This window comes from Lepidochelys kempii, chromosome 3 (genome assembly GCF_965140285.1).
Source record: "Lepidochelys kempii isolate rLepKem1 chromosome 3, rLepKem1.hap1, whole genome shotgun sequence".
Classification (NCBI taxonomy): Eukaryota; Metazoa; Chordata; order Testudines; family Cheloniidae; genus Lepidochelys; species Lepidochelys kempii.
The window spans coordinates 151,495,725-151,519,861 of NC_136382.1; the positions used below are offsets into that span (position 1 = coordinate 151,495,725).

At 46.9% G+C, this 24,137-nt stretch overlaps 1 protein-coding gene across 1 annotated transcript in view; it reads left to right on the forward strand.

The window, feature by feature from the left end:
• The window catches only part of DNAH8 (dynein axonemal heavy chain 8), a 583,322-nt gene that overhangs the window by 39,816 nt on the left and 519,369 nt on the right, over positions 1-24,137 (forward strand). The window contains exons 6-7 of the mRNA XM_078852248.1: positions 13,178-13,367; positions 13,739-13,902. Coding sequence (XP_078708374.1) covers positions 13,178-13,367; positions 13,739-13,902 — 354 coding nt within the window. The remainder of the gene's footprint in view (positions 1-13,177; positions 13,368-13,738; positions 13,903-24,137) is intronic.

Here is a 24,137-nt window from a genome sequence, read left to right on the forward strand (position 1 = left end):
ACAATGATAAAAGTAGACGTAGTTCAGACAGATTAGTGTCAGGGTACAGATGAGATGTTCAAAGCTAGTCAATGGCACTAAGTAAATGTAATTTATTATTCTCAGACACGGTGTCTTAAATGATATATCTTCAACACATATTGTAGCATTTCCCTAATCTTCTGAATGACAGAGAAATTGCATGAATATAATCTACAACCTTTAAATTAAGTGTTTTCAGATATGTTGAATCACTAGATAATGGCTTCTTGACTACCCTATTTTGTTGGAGAGAAAGTTCAGTAACATTAGTAGTATTCTCATTGTGTTTTTATTTTATAAATATTCTCAACTTTTCTTAACTAAAGTTCTGCAAGTAGTTTCCCTATGGGTGCTCCAGTCTAGGTGTGCTAGCGTGCCCTGCACCTTTGATTGGAGATTTCTTATAGCAGTGTCCACTTGGCCTGCACATGCATGCCAGTCAACTTTATGCCTCATGCCATTGTTATACAGCACAGTGTGGGGGAACTGCACTCAGTTCTTTCTCAACTGCTTCAGCCTGAGACGGAGCTCTGGCAATTGTTCCTGTTGAGATGTCCTCAACTTTGTTCTCATTTATTATTTTATTAGTTGTAGTTCTTAGTATTAGTGTAATTAATAAGCAGCAGTAGCTTTAGCTGCCTAGTTAAAAATAAATAAAATTCTCATATATAATTTAGATAGATATTAGTAGATAAGGTAGTTCTTGCCTACTGGGAGGTTATTCCTGGTTCTCCTGGTTTCAAATGCTGTCTGTCGTGCCAGGAGGCAATCCCAGTAAACAACAGGAACTCCTGCTGTGTCTGTTGCCTTGGGGAATTGCACATTGTACAGAAGTATAACTTCTGTCTTGTGCTGAAATCCAGAGCCAGAAAAAAACAGGTAGGTAAAACTTTGGTTGCTGCTGATGGACAGCTCTTTACACCCAGATTCTGACCCCAGCTAAGGGACCATGCCATATGCCACTCTCCAAGCATATCTACAGCCTCCACTATATCTGAGCTGCACTCCTCTAGGGCATATAAGAGGAAGCTGCAAGGCCCCTGTCATAAGTCCTCCAAGGACCATGTTCTGGGATCACCAGGTGGAAAATGTACCTCTAAAAAGCTGAGGTTGTCGGTGTCTTCAGCCACTTCAGCACCATCCACTCTCCAGTTAGGTGCCTGTAGTGTGGCAACTGCCCCACTCTTGGAGAACAGGGATTGAAAGCAGCCAAGCTAGGCTGATTGGGGAAGCAGCCACAGCTGTGGCCAGCTCAATCTGGGCCCAGCCAGCCCTTATAAGAGGGCTGGGGGCCAGGAGCTGGAGCAGTCTCACTCTAGGCCTGGAGTGGGAAGAGCTAGCTGCCTGAGAGCAAGGTATCCGAAGTGGAGCAGTGCTGGGGAAGGGCAAAGGGAGCTGGGGAGCTCCAGGCTGGTGAACTCCCAGGCTGCAGGTCTTGGTGAAGGCCTACAAAAGGTACTGGGGCTGTAAAGAGGCAGCCCAGGGATAGGCAAAGGCAGCATCTCAACAGGAACCCCTTGCCAATGATGAGTGGCCATTACATACTGCAGTCTGCCCCAGTGAAAGGGGGCTAGATGATGACTGGCAGTAGCCACTGAGGCAAGGTGGGGATAGAGGATTGGGGGTTCCCCTGGGACGGGAGACCCAGAGTGTGGGAGTATAGCAGGGGAAGAACCCTGAGGTAAAGGGCACTGGGGTCTGGGAGGGACCCAGGGCCTGAGGCAAGACACCGGCCAGCAGAGGGCGGTCTGAGTGCTGAAAGAGCTAATTCCTAAGACAACCAGCAGGAGGCACTGCACCGGTGAGTGGTCGCTCTGCTACAGTACCCAAGAAGCTGCTGGTTTCTCAGGTACCCAGGGCATTGCTAGACTGAAAGATGGCAAAGCCATGGGCCTGGAGAGATCATCGGTATCGTTAGCAGACCAAGACGGCAAAAAAAGTGCATCCTTTGCTTCCTCAGTACCAGAGAAGCCTGCTTGGGCTCCGACTGCACTTTCCTTGGCTCATCTGAGACCCACAGTACTGTCAGTGGCCTCAGCCACCAACACCTCGGTGCAGACCACCGACTCTGTACTCACAGCATGCTTTGCATTGCAGGCATTCTGTTTCCCCTGGGACCTGGCTGTATCAGAGACTTCCGATTCCTTGCTGCTCAGCTCCGACGTGCTTTCCATATCAAAGACATTGAGAACACCTGAAATGTGCCTGAAATTGATGGTTTCACCTGAAACTTCTCCAGGTGCTCCACTATTCCAGAGAGTTTGTGGAAAAGGAAAGTCTGATTCATAAGCTGCTTAATATCCTTCATTCATTCTCATCTGCCTGCATAGTTAGCTTTGCTGGTCAATGATGCCCTTCTGGACACAGTGAATATCATCTGGCATGCTCCATCTACTATGCCTGCTACATGAAGAAAGCAGATAAGTAGTATTATGTTCCTGCAAAAGACTCAGAATTTTTATTTTCTCATCCTCCCCAAATTCCTTGGTAGTCAACACAGTTAACGAACATGGAATGCAACACCACACCAAAACCACACCCCATGAAAAAGACCATAAGCATCTAGACCTACTTGGGAGGAAATCTTATTCGTCAACCTCCTTATAATTTAGAATTGCCAATTACCAGGCACTAATGGCAAAATACAATAATGTAAATTACATCAAACTGAACTGTTTTGTTGACCACCTACGGGCAGAACATAGAGAGCAATTCCAGACAGTCATTGTGGAGGGACAGCTACTTGCCGGAACATCTCTACAAGCCTCCCTTGATGCCGCTGATACTGCTGCCTGTTTGATTGCTATATTGGTAGTAATGAGAAGGGCTTCCTGGCTCCAGCTCTCCAGGTTTCCAAAAGAAGTCCAGAATATGGTGGAGGATCTCCCTTTTGATAGGTCTAAATTGTTTGTGGACAGCACAGTTGAAACATTGTGAATGTGAAATGACTCTAGAGCTACCTGGCATTTGCTTGGTATCAAAACACCTGCCTACAAGAGGAAGCTCAGCAAGTCCCATATGGCTCAGAGATCCCATATTGCTTAATTCCTGAGCTTCCAGATGCCATATGAACCGCATCAAAAGAGACAGATTCCAGAGAAGGAAACCATCCACCTCTCTTTCCACTTTCAAGCAGCAATTTTGACAGGCTAGTTGAGGGCCTGAATTACCATCCTTCTCCTTACCAGCTGCACCAATTCACCTGTCTTCTTCTGTTTGATAACCATCTTTACTGCTTTAGGTGGGCTGGGGAGTTAATCACTACAGAGAAGTGGGTTTTGGAGATTTCCACAGGGAATACCATCTACTTTACTATGCTTCCACCAACAAACCCCCTATCTCATCGCTCTTTAGGGACTGCTCTCACAAGAGCTTGCTTCGTCAAGAAATAGATTCTCTCCTATGCTTGGGGGCTATAGAACCAATTCTCATGCAACACAGATGAAAGTGATTTTATTCTGGGTATTTTCTGGTACCAACAAAGAATGGCAGTTGGAGACTCATCCTAGATTTGAGGCTACTAATTCCATCACTAGAGCAAGGGGATTGGTTCTCAGCCCTCGACGTTTGGGATACATATTTCCACATAGTGATCCATCCATCCCACAAATGATTCCTATGTTTCACTGTCAGTCAGGACCACTTTCAGTACCGGGTGCTCCGCTTTGGCCTGTCATCTGCCCTGAGGGTCTTTTTGAAAGTCATGTCAGTAGTAGCAGCACAGCACTGCAGGAAATGTATTTTAGTATTCCCTTACCTGAACGTCATAGGCAACTTCCAAAGCCATAGATCTCTTCCTCAAATTGGCCCTACAATTCAACATTCAAAAATTCACTTTGACCCCTGTACAAAACTTAGAATTCATAGGGGCTCATCTAAATTAATTAACAGCAAGGGCCTATTTTCCTCTGCACAGGTTTGTGGCCCTTTCCAACATAGCCAGTATAATGCAACTCAGTTCCCAAACTCCAGTCAAGAACTCCCTTTAGAGGCGGCTCAGGCTGTTTATTCACCAAACAGACAGTTAAAATGTGCTTCTTTCCATACCCACCTCAGTAAAACAATCCCTCAACTGCTGGAAAGACTATTGCAGTTGTCCCATTTTCACATCCTCTCCCAGTGGTCATCATAATGACAGATGCCTCTGTGCTAGAGTGGGGAGTCCATCTAGATGCTTTCACAGCCCTGAGCAAGTGGATGTCGCAAGAGACCACGATACATATCAATGTCCTGGAATTCAGAGCAGTCAGATACGCCTGTCTCCAATCTTTACCACTAATCAGGGGCAAACACATACAGATCATGATGGACAACATATTATGCATGTTTTATATTAATTGGCAAGGAGGAGCAAGATCCCTCCCCCTGTCTGCGCAAAGGATGTCAAGTTTTAAAATTGGTGCATATGCATCCAGGTCATCACCACAGCAGCCTATCTCCTGGAGGTTCAAAATGTGACTGTGGATACACTTGGCAGGCACTTTTTCCAAGACCATGAGAGAGAAATAGACCCTAGGTTATTACACCATATATTCCATCAATGGAGCACCCCTCAGATTTGTTCACCACAGAGTTAAGCAAGAAATGTACCCAGTTTTGCTTGAGAGGCAGCCTGGGTCACTGATCCTTGAGGGATGCTATTCACCTTCATTGGTTGTTGGATCTCCTGTATGCATTCCTGCAGACTCCTCTAATAGCCAATGTTCTCCTCAAAATAAAAAGAGACAAAGTCAGAGTCATCTTAATAGTTCTGACCTGGCCCAGACAAACATGTATTCCTTACTTAATATAATTGGCCGTTTGCTCCGCGATCACTCTTCATGCCGCTCCTCATCTCCTCTCCCAGGAAGGCAGGAAGATCCTTCACTCCAGTTTCGCAGTGTTTTGTCTCAAAGCATGGTTGGTTGATGGTTCATGGGATTAGAGACCACCTGATCAGAGGAAGTAAAAAAAGTACTATTACACAGGTGGAAAGTGTCTGTTCGCTGCACATACTCCCAAAAATGGACAAGATTTCTCTTTTGGTGTGACCTCAGATATATTTCACCGATGACCTCTTCACTTCCAGATATACTGGACTATATCCTAATACTAAAAAGTTCTGGACTCTCGCTGAACTCCGTCAGATCCATCAAGCAGCCATCAGGGCTTTCCATTCTCCAATAGAGGGTTATTCCATTTTTGCCCACCCAATGACAGAAATTTCCGAGTTCCCTGAGGAATCTTGATCTGCCAGTCAAGCGCCCTACTACTGTTTGGAACCTTAATCTGGTAACTAAATGCCGCATAAGACCACAATTTGAACAGATGGCTGCCTGCTCACTGCTCTGTTTATCAATGAAAACGACATTCCTGATCTCCAAGTGATGGCTAAGTAGAGGCATGCCCCTCTTTCACAGTATTTTTTAAGGAGAAGGTCACGCTGTGATCCCATCCAAAATGTTTATACCTAAAATTTCTTCCAGTTCCATATTAACCAACCCATTCACCTGCCGTCCTTCCACCCTAACCTTCCCCTCAATAATCAAGAAGCACAGTTGTACACCCTTGACATCAGAAGAGCCCTGGCCTTCTATCTGGATAGAAAGATCCTGAAATTGTTTGTCTTGCTTGCTGGTAGATTAAAAGTGTCTGTAATCTCTAATCAAAGTCTTTCCAAGAGGATATCCATCTGCATTAATTCTTGCTATGGGTCTTGTAATATTAAATACCTTTGAACCTATGTATTTACTCTGAGGTCCATTTCCACCTCTACAGCATTTCTCAAAAACATGCCCATTATTGAAATATGTAAGGGCATCTATACATACATTCTCTGAACACTACTGAATAACTCAAGACTTTGCTTCTGATAAGAGTGTTCAGCTCGGCTGTGCTTTCTTTAGTACTAGACTCAACTCTGAAGCACCCCCCACCACACACACCTTAAACTAGTGAACTGCTTGGTAGTCACCTAATGTGGAGCACCTATAGGGACACTCCTTGAAGAAGAAATGGTTCTTCTTTGAGTGCTTGTTCATGTCAGTTCCAATCAGGTGTGTGCACATGCACAGTAGCTGGACGATTTTTCCCCTAGCAGCATTTGTGGGGTTGGCCTGGGCGCCCCCTGGAGTCACGCCTTCTTACCACCAGTGACAGTAGCTGGAACTTCCCCTTGCTCTTGCTTCAGCAAGTGGCTTAGCAGTACTTTTGGTTTTCGCTGTAGATAGTTGTAGTTGGTTGGTGTCAAGGTGCAGGACAAACCCCTGTGGTGCCTCCTACTGGTCTCTCAGGGAATTAGCTCTTCCAGCCTCCGGAGCACCCTCTGCAGGCTGGTGTCCTGCTTGCCACTGCCCCAGTGTCCCTCCTGAACCCCGGTGCCCCTTTTACCCAGGGTGCTGCCCCCTGGCAGTACCCCCACAGATCTCTGGGTCTCCCCTCCCTGGGGAACCCCCACCCACTATCCCCACCTCACCTCACTCTTTGGCTACTGCCAGTCACCGTTGAGCCCCCGCTCACTGGGGTGGACTGCAATATATAAGCCAATCATCTCAGGCAAGGGGGGTTTGGACCTGCTGCCTCTGCCTACCCGTGGGCTGCCCTGTTGCAACCCCAGTACCCTGTCTTAGGCCATCTGCCAGGCCTACAACCTGGGGCTTTTCCAGTCTGGAGCCTCCTAGCTCCTCTGGCCTTCCCCTGCCCTGCTCCACTCCAGGTACCTTGTCAAGCTCCCGAGCAGCCAGGCCCATCTCCCTCCACTGCTAGAGGAGACTCTCTGCTCCTGGCCCACTGCCCTCTTATAAGGGCCAGCTAAGCCCTGATTGGGGCGTGGCCACATCTGAGCCTGCTTCCCCCATCAGCCTGGGAATTGCTTGCTCCCAGCCGCAGCCCTTTCCTGGGCTGCTTTAAGCCGTTTAAGGCTGGAGCGGGTGACCACCCCACTACAGTTAGTATAGCGTAATTAGTTCACTTAAAAGTTTCAGTTATGAGGGGTTCCACCCCACTTTTCTCGCCCGCTTATTTGTCACCGGGGCATGCCGCAATCCCCAGGCTTCAAGACTTTCCAGGACTGCACGAAGCGCATGCCTAAAAGTGACCCCCACACCTCCTGTTTACAGTGTCTGGGCAAGGGTCACCAAAAAGACCGCTGCAAGATCTGTTGGGAATTCTGATCAATAACTCTTAAAGCAGTGGCTTAAAATCCTCAGGGAGGCAGTTCTACAACCTCAGTCAGACCTAAGTGCCGGGGATCCCACTCCCAGTACGTCGTCTTCAGTGTGGATCACTCCAGCACTGTCTTCAAGAGATCTGGCATTGAAGAAAGACACTGCCAAGGAGACTCGGCGACATCATGGAGTCTCTCGGGGGCACTCCAGCCTTTGACACTGGTCCCAATTGCCGGCACAGAAGAAGAAGATAGAAAGAGTCAGATGCCTCTCAGACCAGCCAACAGTTGCACCTCAGTCGGGCCACAGTTCCGAGGCTCAGAAGGGGCTACATCAACTCCTGCCTAAATGAGGCAGTTGAGTCCGGGCCCATCGCAGTTGCCGAACCCCTTGGAGCATGTGCCACTCCTGTCCACCCCGGAGGCTTTTGAGGCAGTACAGGACCTGATGAGACTCATGGCGTCGTTCTTATCCCCGAGGCAGGAGGATGTGCTGGCACTGCAGCCTCCATCCTGGCACCCCGTTCAGTCAAAGGGAAAGCCAGCGATGATGTCATGCCAAACCCCATCACCTGTGCACCCCCAGACACCAGTGCCTCCATCCAGGGAGCGCAGTCAGTTCCCAGGCTCCCGATGCTCTGTATCGAGAGGTGCAGCAACGCCCTGGTCCTCCTATGCTGAAACATCAGAAGTGGAGTTGGACTCGTACTGCTCTGACTATAGCAGGAGCAGAAGGTCCAACTCAAGGCACTGGAGGGGATCCTGCCTGATGCAGTGGCCCTCAGAATGGCAGAACATGGCTCCGTGGCCCTTTTGGACTCTGTGGGCTTTCTATCAAGGGTAGGGTTGGAGCCAAGGATCCTGCTCGGGAGCTGCATCAGTGGTGTCCGCAACATTTGTTCCGCCATGACCAGCGACTGAGCAGTTACCTCAGGCGTCAACACTGTTGGCGGCAGCACTGTCACCGACATCGGCATTGACAGCAATGCCGCCCTCGACAATACCTTTGGCACCAGAGGCGTCAGTGGCTCAGACTGCTGCTACGGTGCCGGCTGGGCCTTTGGCACCAACGACGCTGGCTGCGACGGCATTGATGAAGACCCCAGTGCAGATACTACACCAGGCATCTACACAGGCACAGGCATGAGACCCAATGTCAACACCAATACCCGATCCCTTCACGCCACTGGGACTGGGCCAACCGACCAAGGTCCCCCCTGGGTCATGAGATCCCTCGGGTGGGGATGGTAGAGAGCAACCACCTCCTCTGGTGGGTGGCGTCCTCCTCCTCTTCACTAGATGAGGCACTGGCGGGCACTTCCATAGCCCCAGCTCTGGAAGACTCCAAGGTGTTGCAGCAGTTGCTGGTGCCAGGTCATGCAGGGTCTGGACATTAAGGTGGAGGAAGTGGTAGATAATGCACACCCTATGGTTGACATCCTGGCCCCCTCTGGCCCTTCCTGTATCACCTTACCATTTATAAAGACAATTACAGATATGACTAAGACGCTGTGGCAGACCCCAGCCTTGCTGCCACCCACTGCCAAGCATAACGAACACTGGCACTTTGTGCCCTCCAGGAGTTATGAATACCCCCATCCTCACTCTCTGGTGGTGGAAGCTGCTAACCAGTGGAAGAGGCGAGGTTTTCAGGGCCCTTCCCCCAAGAATAGGGATGCTAAAAAACTACACCTATTCGCTCGAAAGGTGTACTCAACGGGGAGACTACAACTCCGAATATCTAATCAGCAGGCCATCGTCAGCTGGTACTCCTACAATACCTGCTCGGCGATGGCTAAATTCATGGAGTTGCTCCCCTCGGACTCCTGTGCAGAATTTTCAGCTTTGGTCGAGAAGGGGAGACTGATCTCCAAGGCATCCCTGCAGGCTGCACTTGACAGGGCAGATGCTGCCACCAGGGTTATGGCCACAGGAGTAACTATGAGAAAGGGTTCATGGCTCCAGGTTTCTGGTCTCCTCTATGAGGTCCAGCAGACCATACAAGACCTGCCTTTTGAGCGTGAAACACTTTTTTTTTTTTTTGAGAAAATGGACAAGAGGCTAAACAGCCTAAAGGACTCCAGAGCCACCCTCAGGTCCTGAGCCTCTATACACCGTCAACGCAGCAGAGACACTTCTGTCCTCAGCCTTCTCAGTGGTTCGGTCACCAGAACCACCAGGTCAGGTCCAGAGGAGAAACAGGACCGGCAGGAGAAGGCCACATCAACCCTTTGGCCAGGGCTCGGGACAACCAAGCCTTCTGAAGGCACGGTCGAGGACTGTGTACCACACCAAAGAGTGGATCCACCTTGCCTTTCCTCTCATCCCGATTATCCCCTTTCTACTGTGCATGGTCCTGTGTCACCTCAGACTGCTGGGTGCTCCACGTGGTAGAGAGGGAATACTCCATCCAATTCTGTGATATCCCACCCTTTCACCCCCCTTCCCTGTCCCTCTTCAGGGACCCGTCTCAAGAGCAACTCCTTATCCAGGAGGTGCAGTCACTCTTGTCTCTAGGGGTAGTGGAGGAGGTTCCTCTGGAGCACAGGTGTAAGGATTTTTATTCCCGGTACTTCCTAATACCGAAAGACAAAGGCAGCCTCAGGCCCATCCTGGACCTGGGAGAACTCAACAAGTTTGTGAAGAAACTCAAGTTTTGCATGATCTTGTTGGCCTCCATCAGCCCCTCACTGGATCCAGCAGACTGGTATGCTGCCCTCGACTTGAAGGATGCTTGCTTTCATATTGCAGTCACTTAGCCCCGCAGGAAGTCCTTCAGGTTTGTGGTGAACAATACACACTACCAATTTACAGTCCTTCTGTTCGGCCTGTCAGCAGCACTTCAAGTCTTCACCAAGTGCATGGCAGTTGTTGCTGCGTTTCTGTGCAGGCACCAGGTATAGGTGTTTTCGTACCTCAACAACTGGCTGATCAAAGGCCACTCCAGGACCCAAGTGGAAACTCAAGTCAATTTCATCAGGGCCACCTTCGACAACCCGGGTCTCCTTCTAAACAAAGCAAAATTGACTCTGTCCCCCGTTCAGAGGATAGAGTTTATGGGGCAGTACTGGACTCGACCCAAGCCAGGGCATACCTGCCGGAAGCGAAGTTCCAGACCCTGGCCGGTATCATTCGAGGTCTCAGACAGTTTCCCACCACCACAGCAATAAGCTGCCTGAAGCTTCTGGGATACATAGCTGCCTGTACCTACGTGGTGCAGCATGCCAGACTCAGGCTCTGACCGCTCCAGTCATTGTTAGCATTGCTGTATCGACCAGCCTGGGACAACTTGGACAGAATCGTGACCCTGCCTTGCCTAGTCCTCGACTCCGTCCTGTGGTGGCTCGACCCTGAGGAGGTGTGATCGGGGTCCCCTTCGCCAGTTCACAGCCGTCTCTTTCGCTAGTGATGGACACATCAGACTTGGGCTGAGGAGCACATCTGGGAGACCGCAGGACAAAGGGTCTCTGGTCTCAGGCAGATCTGGCTCTCCACATCAACATCAGAAAGCTGAGAGACGTGCACCTGGCTTGCCAGACTTTCTAGGCATACTTAACGGGACAATGTGTATCAGTTATGACAGACAACACCATGGCAATATTCTATATCAACAAATGGGGAGGGCACACTCCTCTCCCCTATGCCAGGAAAACTTCATGCTGTGGAAAGTCTGTGTAGAACATTCAATATGCCTACAAGTGTTGTACCTCCCCAGAGTACAGAACAAGCTGGTGGACCACCTCAGCAGGTCCTTTCACAGCCACAAGTGGTCCCTTCACTCGGACATCACAAATTCATTGTTCCAGAGGAGGGGATTTCCCCAGATAGACCTATTCGCCATGCACCGCAACAGGAAGTGCCAGCAGTTCTACTCCTTCCAAAATCAGAGCCCGGGCTCCAGCAGATGCAGTGCTCCTCTCACGGGGAGGTAGTCTCCTGTACTCCTTTCCACGCATCCTGCTCATTCACAAGGTACTCAAGATCCAGAGGGAACAAGCTCAGGTCATATTGATAGCTCCAGCCTGGCCCTGCCAGCACTGGTACACATCTCTCCTAGACATATCCGTGGAAGCTCCAGTCACCCTGCCGCTCTTCCTGGAGCTTCTGACACAGGATCATCTCCAACATCTGAACCTCGGGTTGCTGCACCTCACAGAATAGAAGCTCTGTGGTTGAACCCGGTGGAGCTTTCCTGTTCAGACCAGGTTAGACAAGTCCCTCCTTGGCAGCTGGAAACCCTCTACAAGAACTACCTACCTTGCCAAGTGGAAGAGCTTTTCAATCTGGTCGGCACAGTGCCATTTGTTCCTGACGCTAGCCTCAGTGCCGCTTATTCTGGACTACCTCCTCCATCTGAAGCAGCAAGGGCTTTCAATATCATCAATAAGGGTTCACTTGGCTGCCGTCTTGGCCTTCCGCCTGGGTGTGAAGGGCTGCTCTGTCTTCGCTAACCTGATAGTCAGCCGACTTCTAAAAGGTCTCGACAGGCTATACCCTCATGTCTGGCAGCCTGTCCCGGCTTGGGACCACAACCTGGTCCTTTCTAGACTCATGGGACCACCCTTTGAACCCTTGGCGTCATGCTCCCTGCTCTACCTCTCTTACGAGGTTGCGTTCCTGGTAGCGATAACCTCGGCCAGGAGCATGTCTGAACTTAAGGCCCTCACATTACAGCCCCCCTTACACCGTGTTCTATAAGGACAAGGTTCACCTCAGACCTCATCCTGCTTTCCTACCAAAGGTTGTATCACAGTTTCACATCAACCAGGACATCTTTCTCTCGGTATTCTACCCTGAGCTGCATTCCAGGGGCAGAGAGCAGAGACTTCACTCACTGGATGTCCGTAAGGTGCTAGCCTTCTACATTGAGAGAACGAAACTGTTCAGAAAATTGGTCCAATTAGTCATAGCAGTGGCGGACAGAAAGAAAGGTCTGCCTGTGTCATCACAACGCATTTTGTCATGGAACACCTTCTGTATTCGTGAGTGCTACAACCTGGCTGGGGTTCCTGCACCTCTAATCACTGTGCATTCCATTAGGGCACAGGCTTCATCAACAGCATTCCTGGCTCAGGTTCCCATTCATGGTCCTCCATTCATACTTTCTCCACACACTATGCGATTACCCAGCAGGCCAGAAATGATGTGGCCTTCAGACAAGCAGTGCGCCAATCAGTGGACAACTCCGACCCCGCCTCCTGAACTTGGGCTTGGGAGTCATCTGATTGGAACTGACATGAACAAGCACTTGAAGAAGAAAAAACAGTTACTCGCCTTCTCGTAACTGTTGTTCTTCGAGATGTGTTGTTCGTGTCCATTCCAATACCCACCCTCCTACACCTCTTTCAAAGTTGCTGGAAAGAATGAACTGAGGGGGTGGTGGGTTGAGAGGGCCCTTTATTGGGTGCCATGAAGGGACAACTCCAGCAGGTGCCCAGGCCGACCCATGGATTCTGCTAGGGGAAAAATCTTCCGGCTACTGTGCATGTGCGTGTGCACACACCTGGTTGGAATGGACATGAACAGCACATCTCGAAGAACAACGGTTACAAGAAGGTTAGTAACCATTTTTTACTAAGTCTGTGCAGTAACTGTGGTTCTTAAACATGTGTGTCCCTACAGTTGCTCCACTATACCTGCCCTCTGCTTCAGAGGTCTCTGTTATGATTCTTCGTGGTTGAGGAGGAACTGAGGGTGGTTGAACTGTGCAGTGCTATATAACAACAGCATGGGGAATGAGGCTGACTAGCATGAATATATGGGCTGAACAGGCATGGCTAAGAGAAATCTCTGAGCAAAGATGCAGGGAGCGATAGTAAATCTAGAGTGGAGCACCCATAGGGGGACACATCTCAAAGAACCACAGTTTATGCACAGGGTGAGTAAACATTTCTTTTTGTACTCAGAAATATAATGGATCTATATGGAAGATTTGTATGTTCTAAAAATGTGGTCATGTTTTCAGTATAATTGATTGCATTGCTAATAATCATTCTGTTGTTACATTTACAGGACATATATTTTTGTGTACTGGATGCAACGGAAGGACTCTTACGTGGTACTAGGAACGTGCTAGCAAATATTTTTCTACCAGCTATCCTTGCAACAAATAATTGGGGTGCCTTAAGTCAAACCACACAGGGAACAATTGAAAAACAGAGTTTCATAGAAACCATTAATAGATATCTTTCATTTTTAGACGGTAAGAATCAGATTGAGTAAACAATCAGTCCGCTTAAAAATTACTTTTTAAAAACAGTAGAGTTGTTATAAACATGGGAAAACATTTCTTTACTTCTACAAGGAAGAATAAAAAGATAAAAACCTCAAGTATAAAAAACAAATATATTTGTATTTATTACATACTTGACAAACTTCAGTTTTAGTGATATAAAATTTTTAATGTAGGGGTCTAATTAGATTTCAGAAAAGCATGGTCTTTTGTGTGTGAGCCAGTAAAATGGCTATTATATTGCAAGGCTAATTATTGGCTTATATTCCCAAAGTGAAGTGGTTCACCTTGGTAGAAACAACTGCTGGAGTATGTTCTGTATTTTAATTACTTTATTTTAGGTGCTAGAGTAAGCATAGAGGGAACTGTTGAGTTAAAAAAGATGGATCACATTGACTTTTCTAAACTTCAGTCCTTTGAGGAAGTGACAGCAGCAGCTGCTAATTCTGATACAGTTCATCAACTAGAGGAAGTGCTTATGATATGGTATAAACAGATTGAACAAGTAAGTTGATTTAACATTTATATCCCCTGGTATAGAATTAAGGAGGTGTCTGGAGTCCATTTGTACTAAGTGCTATACAAGCACTTGCTATCTTTGTCACAATCTAATTAGAAACAAGAATTTCTCAACAGTGAGTGTAACAAACCAGTAGAAAGGAGGGGACAGTAGGAAAAGAGAAACAGCAAGGAGGACGTATGTTAACATAGGCCAGCTATGTCTACAGTCGGATGGCTTCAAATCTTTTAATATCTATCTGTCTGATACTAGTAGTGGAAGTGGATGTAGCTTTGATAATTTACACCCTAAGGATCTGTCCCCTGATATTTATCGCATCTTACTAATATTTTTATAAATGAGAAATATCAAGGAACAGATCTCTATTTATATAAGATATTGATAACATAAGATACATATCAGAGGGCACATCCTCTGCTGTTATATATTGTCATTGCTCTGTTGACTTCAGTGGAGCTCTTTTATGATACCAGCTGAAGGTCTTCCCCCTGAAGTCCATATCAGCTATCTACTTAACCGTTATCAGTTGGCAGCTTACTGCAGGTGAAACAGGTATTGCAGCATCATCAAGCTGCAGTGCTTGCAAATGTCCTTGGTACATGAATGCCTAAATCCACCAGATGAGAGGAACCTTTCAAAAAAGTATTACTAATTAAAACAATCTCTTCCTCATTGTTTTCTCTTAAAATAAAAATAAATGATCAGTTATTTTCAAAACTCATAGTCCCTGATTCAGGAAACCACATAAACACGTGCTTTCGTCCATTCTAATTTAGGACAGCACTTAAGCACTTGTTTAAGTCCCATTGACTTCACATCAAACATACGATTAGGTGCTGTCCTGAATAGGGATGCTTTCCTGGATCAGGCCTGTCTGTATGCCATTAGCAGTGTGTGTGGTGTTTTTTTTAGTGTTTGTATTTTTGGAATGTTTGCCTTGGCGCTCTGTGGAATGCCTGATCCGGCCTCTAAAGTAATCATTAGTGTGAAATATAATCTTCAACCTGGCGATGTTTGTGATTCATGCCAGCTGGTAGATGTCTCCATTATGAGAAACCAAATGCATACAAAAAGAGATTTTAGTGTTTCAATTTTAACTTTGGAATTAGAGTATCTGTATAAATAATGCTTAATCTTCAAGTGATTGTCCACATGGATTCACTCTTGATGAACATGTGACCCATGTGTGCAAGATCAAATTTTTTGAATAGAAGTGTCTGTTGGAGTTGTGCCTGTGCCCATTTGCCATCCTGCTTCCTACAGCAGAGGGTATAAAAGGCAGAGTGGCTGCAAACCATGCTGAGTTCCCTTTTACTGCTTCTAGCTACTAGATGAAACCCACAGTATCCACATTCCTTTCTTTGCGAGGAATTAGAAAGTTTTTCAAGTTTAAAGTTTTAGTAGTTAGATTTTCTTTGCTGTTTGACTGGTTTTTGTTTGTTTGTTGGTTGTAATCTTAGTTAGAAGTAGAGGTAGGTTTTCTACTCTGTTCTGGGTCTTTCCTTGGCACATACCTCCCTCTATGAGAGGTTTCTACCTCTCCATGCCCCATGCTCATACTCCCACTGAACAGGGGGCTACCCACCTGTGTATAGCTCAAATGGTAGATCCTAAGTTACTGGGCTTCAAGATCTGGCTGTCTTGTGATGCTGCCATCCCAGTCAATGAGGCCATACTTGGTGTGCCATGGCAAGGGACTTGTTCTGGCACACTGTTCTATCTGTAAGTCCTTTTCAAGGAGGACCCAGAAGGCCAAGGGGTGAAGGTGAAGCTGTTCCTACTGGAATGCTTGATGCAAATGTCCTTTGACTGGGAAGATCCTCAGAGAAAATACTGACACTGGGTCTGCTGCACATGATCAGGACTCCAATTAGCCGTGATACCATCCTGAGCTCCTGTTCTGCCTCATGGAAGTCTTCTGCATCAGCCACACTGGAGATGGTACTGGAGTGTAGCCACAGGGAATATCACTCTAATGAGCAGAGCCGGTAACGACTCCCTTGCGGGGAACAGGGACAGAAAGCCTCTCCTAAGATTTGGGCATTGAGAGGTCTTAAGGTTGATACCCATACCAAGTCCTGGAGATGAATGCATGGCTGTGCAGATGGGGTTGATGTTATGGCTTTGGATTTCTGGATCATCAGGATGCTGTTCAAGGAACAAGAATCATCACTTGATCATTGGCCTGGTTTGTTCATTCCCTTTGAAGCATCTGGCATTGGCCACTGTTGGAAGACAGGTTACTGGGTTAGATGGACCATTGGTCTGACTCAATATGGCCATATTCTTATGGGATGCTGTTCCAGGAAGGAGGACTGCTGGGAAGAGATGGGGTCCTCTTGACTAAGAAGGGGAAGAGCCTCTTCTCACACTGACAAGCCAACCTGGTAAAGAGGGCTTTAAACTAGCTTCACAGGGGCAGGTGATGAAAGTCTACAGGTAGGTATAAAAAGGAGAACTTAACAGAGGGCTAGATGTTTGAGGGGGAATGGAAAATTATGATAGTCATGGGAACAGCAAGAGGGAAAACTGGGGGAATCTGTTAACAACTAGATGTCTGTATGCAGATGCAAGGACTATGGGGAATAGAGATGGAGAACTTGAAGTATAGGTAGACAAGCTAAATTATGACTTAACTGGTATTGCTGAGACTTGGTGGGTTAAATCTCATGCCTTGAATATTGGTATAGAGAAGTATAGCTTGTTCAGAACGGACAGATAGCAAAAAAAGAGGCGATATTGCATTATACATCAAGAATATATACACTTGTTCTTAGGTCCTGAAGGGCGTGGGAGGCAGACCAGTTAAAAATCTGCGTGAAGATAAAAGGGGGGAAAACAGGGTGATGTCATGGTAGGGGTCTACTGTTGACCAGCAAATCAGGAGGAGGAGACGTTTGTAGGACAAAGAACAGAAATGTCCAAAACACGAGACCTGTGTTTTAAGGGACTTTAACTACCCAGGCATCTGTAATAAAAATAATACGGCAAGACCCAAAATATCCAGTAAGTTTTTAGAATGTATTTGGGACAACTTCTTATTTAAGAAGGTAGACTGGATAACCAAGGAGGCGGGCTATTTTAGAGTTGAGGAATTTGCTTACAGCCTTACCAACATTGGTCCATGTTAAGAAAATCTAGGGAAAAAGGAGTTCAGGAGTCCTGACAGTTTCTCAAAGAGACAATATTAAAGGCATAATATCCTGATATGAAGGAAAGAGAGGGAGAATAGTAAGAAGCCAATATGACTCTATCTGGAGCTCTTTAATGACCTGAAAATCAAGAAGGCGTCCTACCAAAAGTGGAAACAGACAGATTGCTAAGGAGGAGTACAAGAGATCAGTGCAAGCACGTAGGGGCAAAATTTGTGGGTATGTTTACACAGCACACTAAGCCCAGGCCAAGTTTAAGCCCTAGCCCCCCTTCCATCCACAAAGAAATCAGTCTAGGATGACCAGATGTTCTGATATTATTGGGACTGTCCCAATATTAGGGGCCTTGTCTTATATAGGCAACTATCCCCCTCTCCCCACCCCCCCAAAAAAAAAGTATCCCGATTTTTCACACTGGCTATCTGGTCATCCTGAATCAGCCTGACTTGGGCCAGTAACCCCTCTGGACTTGGGCCCTTCGACCCTGCTAGGGGGGTTGGTCAGAGACCAAGTTCTTCTGTGATGTGGGTCAAAGCCCAGGCATTTTGCAGCATGGATGCAGCTCAAGTCCGGGTTGGCAGATTCGGGTCTGGAGAGTCTGTCATCACTATCCCATAATCCCCTTAGGTGTGCTTTCCAGCCCTTCCAGCCCAAAACTTCCAACTTGCTTCCCAGGAACTGGAAGCAATTTCTTGATTCAGATATAGCTGCTTGGTCTTTAACTCTTCATTTCCACATGGACTGCTCAATTGGAAACATAGTCAACCCTGACATATATTAGCTATGACCAGCACAAAGATTAAGTCCTGCATGAAGCATGCTACTAGGTGGCCAGAGGGACACAGCTTGTTTCTGGTTAACCTCTGGTGCAAGTTGAGCAAGACATTTGATTTCAGCAAGAACATAAGAAAGGATCGTGTCTTCAAAGCTATATCCAAGTATCTGGAGATGTTGAGGATCGACTGGATAGCAGAACAATGCAGAAAGTGAATGAAGCATCTGAATGTAGACTGCTGCAAAGTTAAGGATGCTAATGGCACTTCTGAGAACTCCCTGTCTTCCTACCTCTTTTATGAGGAATTCAGCTGGGTTCTGGGAACTGTAGTGAGCACGGAGCTCACAGTGGTGCATGACAATCTGCTGAGCAGAGATGGCACTCTTATAGCCCCCCTGCCCTTGGTCACAGGCACTGCTGGAGAAGAGCTAGTCACTGGAGGAAGGGCAAGAAGTGACCCTGATGCTGAGGCTGATAACCAGTGAAGCTATGCTGCTGGGACAGCTACAGCTGGGAAGCAGCTAACTTCAGAACAGGCATCAGAGGAAGAGCCTGGTAAGTTTCTGTCACCATGTTCGTTTTTATTAATATATGGATGTGAATGATTTATGGCTTATGGCCCTATGAAGTATTAATACAAGCCGTGGTTTTAGTGTGCTTCTGGTCAGGGAAGAACCTATGACATTCACTAGTACTCCCTTCTCTCTGACACCATGTAGGGTTCAATATGAACACCACAGAAAGGAAAAGGTTAAGCAGTTATAACATTTTTACTAGTTCCTCACTATTGGGATTCCTTCTGAGACCTTTTTCAGTAGTCTTATCCAGAAATCTTGTCCACTTCTTGGAGAACACTTCATCCAGTTCTCTAGGATCCAAAAAACTCAGACTCCAGATTTCATCACTCAGGTTCCTTTATTTGACATATCGCAAACCTATGCTCAGTTGATCAGACCCAAGCATGGGTGGGTGTAAAATGTGCCACACATCCAACATTACATAGAAAACCTCTTCCTTTTATATACATTTACACATTACATTATGTATGAAATGTACCCTGTGAATTCATCCAGTCCAATTGCAATTCACACATGCAAAACTCACCAGAAAGGCCAAGGAGACCAGGGGGCAGGGGAGACCCAGGAATAGCTGGACATGTCATTTCAGAACATGCACCTTTCACTGTTTTGGCACTGTTTGCTTGTTGTTTGTATGTTTTGTTAGTAGTCAATCTGCCTTTCTGGTTCTTACAGTGATATGTAAATATCTCTATAAAATAAAGCACACAAGGCTACAATAGCAAGTTTTATTATGTGTAATTTAAAAGTGGCACAAATCGTAATGAGTGACATCACATGTACAGTCTCAATAAATTTCATCATAAAAATTTACAAAGCTTCATCACAGCAATCCGTAAACTTTGAGTTGCAATACATTGCCAGTGTTCATAAAATACATATCTCCATACATTTCATGAAAGTGTTTACAAAATTCATAATACGTAATACCAATATACTGAAAAAAAATCCCACAGCTGCCATACACCCATCCGCAGCACAACCTCAAATACCATTTCATTCCCCCTCATGCATTGGACCATGCAAATCCACTATGTAGGAGCACAAAACAACCCTGATTTCTATTGTGCTTATGGATCTAGCACCAGTCATGAGAGGTGCTCTAACTGGCTGCATGTACCAGTTCAAATTAAAAGATTCCCCTTTGTACTTGCAGACATTGTGCAGACTGCACTGGCAACACTAGCATCCAAATGGTTTTAAAGGCAGCACCTATGGAATTTCAATCTGCCAAATGCACATTTCACCACCATCCTACAGCTACTGAGTGTGTAATTGAACATTCTTTGCCAGCTCTTCTGAAATCAGGATACAGTTTCATAAGCTATGGCAACAGGAGATAAGTGGGGTCCCTTAGAATAACAGTCGGGACAGTAACCCCATTTATAACAATGCCATTCAGTGGAAATAATGTCCTAGCTTGTCTTTAAACATAAAATCCTGATCTGTAGAGCACCTTGCAAGTGCATCTCATGTTAGTGTCCATGATTCTGCTCTGTGGTTGACAAGGGCTTGCATAACAATGGAGTAGAACCCTTTGTGGTTTATATACTCATGCAGTTCTTGTAGAGGCCAAACTATAGTCCTATTAGTGGCTCTGGAGCTGTTTGGAAAGCCCAATCTCTCAAAGCCAGCAATTATTTCAGGACCATTTGTGAAGCTCCCCACCTTTGGATATATCATAATCCTGATCAACTCACAAACCTCTGCCATAACAATCCCCACAGTTGATTTGCTAACTTCAAACTGGTTAGCCACAGACATGTAGCAGTCTGGGGTAGCCAGCTTCTAGATGGCTATAGTGACCTGCTTCTGGACCAGCATGGACTCCCTCCATGAAGGTGAGTGTTTTGGTGCAGGATGGTTGATGTAAGCTGATCACAAACCTCCAGGAACGTCTGCTTCTTAATGTGAAAGTTCTATACCCACTGTTGGTCGTACCAGGTCTGGATGATAATGAGATCACATAAGTCTGTGCTTGTAACCCTGCTCTAGAAGCACTGGTTTATGTAGGGGGAATCTGCAGCTAAAACAACAGGCAAGAGCAGTTTCAACTGTGTCACAGCTGGCATGTCAGCATCCCCCTCCAAGAGATGCCTTTGGCAGTTCAGAAACTGCTGCCGAAATGCCCACCAGCATCTTGCAGGACCTCCACCTGATTTCCAAAATCAGTCTAACAGCATGAGGTGGGGAAGTTCTAATTTGTACTCTGCTGTAGGTGCAGTAGCGTCCCTGTGCCTGGGATCGGAGATCTTTGGTAGCAATGCCTGTTGGGCCGCACATGCACTCCTCCCCATCTGACGCCATGAGTGGTGTCTATGTAGCACTGTGCAGTCCAAGCACTCTCAGTTCCTTCTCAACCACCCTTGGTCTTGGACGGAATCCTGAGAAGAGCCCTTCATACCTCTATAGTACTTTTAGTAATAGTAGTGTTTCCATTATAACTTCGTAGTTATTAGCTGTTTCCCTTATTTTTCTTTTTCCCCCCTTTCATTTTTTCCCTTTGCTCTTTCCTCTCCATTATTCTTTAGATTAGTGTAGGTTTCCTTATTTCTATGCCCTTCCAAAAAGTTCTCCCTTCTCGGGGGGCTATGCCGAGATCCCCCGGGTTTAAGAGGTACTTCTCATGTTGTGAGGCCATCCCCATAAGCAACAGTCAGTCACTCATGGTGTGTATGTTGCTTGGGGTGAGGGGCATGTATCACAAAAGTGCCCCCACTGCCTCAAATTGAAAGCGCTGTCCAGAAAGGACCGTGAACTGAGACTAAAATTTTTATGAATGCGGAGTTCACTGCGACCAGCCTTAGACCCTGGTCTCAATACCTCTCCTGCGCAGTAGTCACCATTGGCACAGTCATTGGCTGACCCCTACATGCCGCACACCACTATCAGAAAATATATGTTCTCCCGCCCAGATGAGAAGAAAGGGGCCCTGAACTCACCCATCAGGGAGCCACCTCAAAGAAAGGCATCCCTTGTGAGGTTGGTAGCCTTGATATCTTCCAGGGCGAGACTTAGCTCTTACGACCACCCACGCATCTCTGCTACTGGCGCTAGGGAGAGGTCCAAGAGCCCTAAATGTGCAGGACCACATATAGTAACACTGTCACTTGGGAACAAGAAGGACTGTTCAAAGATTTTCAAATCAGCACTGACTGCCTCAACTGAAATGACTTTGAGTGCCTTGACACTGACCAAATAATCAGCACTGACCAAGCCGTTTGCAGTGGCCAAGCCCTCCGCACCAGCCAGGTCTTCAGTACCAACCAAGCCCTCAGCACCAATGCAACCCCCGGCACCATCTACTGTTTGCTCTTCTTGGCACCAGCAATGTCCTCAATCTCTGCACAACCACTGGTACTGATGATGCTCCTACTGGTACCATAGAAGTTTCTATACCCAAGAAACCAGATTGTCCCTGACACTCCAGAGTCACTGCTCCTCTGTACCAAGCTCCCCATGGCTCATACCTCTTCCCTGGAGACACAACACCGTTGTCCTTCACCACCAAGGACCACACAACCATTTCTAGCAAGGAGGAAGAGGTGGAGTACTCCATTGCACCTCGTACCCCACCATCATATCAAGGGCAGCCACACAAAGAATAATCTTTTCATCCTTGATACCCATTCCCAGAGACCAGAAGTGAACCAGGTTTCTGGTAGGGACCCCCCATGGATGCAAACCCATATGCCACTTCCCCCACATTGGCCCTATTGGGACCCTTGGGCCGCGTATAAGGCACACTTTCCCAACCTCCCACGAGCAGAGACAGGGACATATACACTCTCCATCCTCATCAGTCTCTAGATTGCCTGGCCCTCAACCAGAATTACTAGAGGAACAGTTTATACCACCAGCCCACTTCTCCTGATGAGGCCATCATGCCACCACCACCAACATCAGCAAATGACTTTAAAAAGTTCCAAGAACTGTTCTGCAGGATTGTGAATTGCCTCCAGATCCCCCTGGAGGAAGTCAGAGAGCAACAGCACAAGTTGCTCAACATCTTGCATGCTTGTACATTGGCAGAATTCACACTCCCGATCAACAACGCCTTGTTGGACCCTGCCACCGTGATCTGGCAGATGCCAACATGAATACCACCCATCTGCAAGCCAGCAGAAAAGAAGCACTATGTCCCCACTAAGGACATGGAATTTCTCTTTTCCCACCCTACTCCAAACTTCTTCATTGTCAATGTGGTGCAAAAGAAGGGGCGACAACACCATTCTAGGACTATCCCTATGACAGGGACTGGAAGAAGCTAGATTTCTTTGGTCGCAAAGCACACTCCTCAGCAACTCTCCAGTTCTATATTGCTAATTATGAGGCACTGCTAGCCAAATATAATCACATCAACTATTCCAAGTTTCAGGAATTTAGCCAACACCTTCCAGAGGACAAAAAAGAGCAGCTCCAGGCACTGGTGATGGAAGGACAACTTCTGGTCCACATGGCGCTGCAAGCCTCTCTGGACACCACGGATGTGGTGGCCCACTCTGATGATTAGATGAGCCTCATGGCTTCACCAGAGAGGTGCAGACCACTGTGAAAGATCTGCCCTTTGAAGGATCTAAACTCTTCGCTGAGTGCATGGATGAGTCCCTGCATTCTTTAAAAGATTCTAGAGTAATGCTGCATTCACTTGGTATACATGCACCAGCACCAGAGAAGACAGGAAGATATCAACATACCCCAAGGTCTCAACCTCCACATTTCACCCCTCAGTAGTAGTATGACACAATGCAGGTGACAGAGACCTCCTCCCACACAGAGACACACACCAGTGCAATGGACTGTGCCCCTCCCCCCATCCAGCTCCAAACAACAATTTTGAAAATTTGGTTGAGGCCCCAAGATGCCTTCCCCTGGTCCAGGTGCTGCAACCATCTCCAATAACCCATCAATTTGTCTACTCCTTGACCCACTTATACTCATCATGGTGACAAATCACCATGGACAAGTGGGTTCTGGAAATTGTCAACAAAGGGTATTCCATTCCTCTCTCTCTGCAGCATACCTACTCGGACACCAGAACACCATGGCAGATTCATTAAGCAGGAGATCCTCACAAGTCTATGAGTGGGAGTTAGACACAAGAACCGTACAATACATATTCAACCACTGGGGATTCCCAAGCGGTTGATCTCTTCGCCTTCACAATTCTGCTCAAGAGTGGGTTTGGGTCACTGATCTCTGGGAGACACCTTCCTCATACATGGGCTGCACCCTTACTCTACACCTTTCCACCCTTTCCCCTACTGCTCATAGTACTTCACAAGATACAGATGGAACAAGCCAGAGTCATTCTCATAGTCCCATCCTGGCCAGGACAGATATGGTATCTTTACCTCATGCACATGATGGTCTGTCCACCAATCACCCTGCAGTTGACTTCACACCTCCTCTCGCAGGATGCAGGCCAAATCCTCCATGTGAACTGAGAACTTTTCCACCTGAAGGCATGGCTCCTTCATGGTTTCAGGATCCAGAGCTGACCTGTTCGGAAGAGGTAAAGGAGATTCTTTTAAATAGAAGACGTGCTACAACTTGCTATACTTATCTACATAAATGGAAAAGATTCTGGACTTGGTGCGATACCAACCATGTCCCAGCAACGAACCATTCATTCTAGACTATATTCTAGAACTTAAAAGATTAGGACTGTTCACAAGCTCCGTTCGTGTACATCTGGCTGCCATTACTGCATTC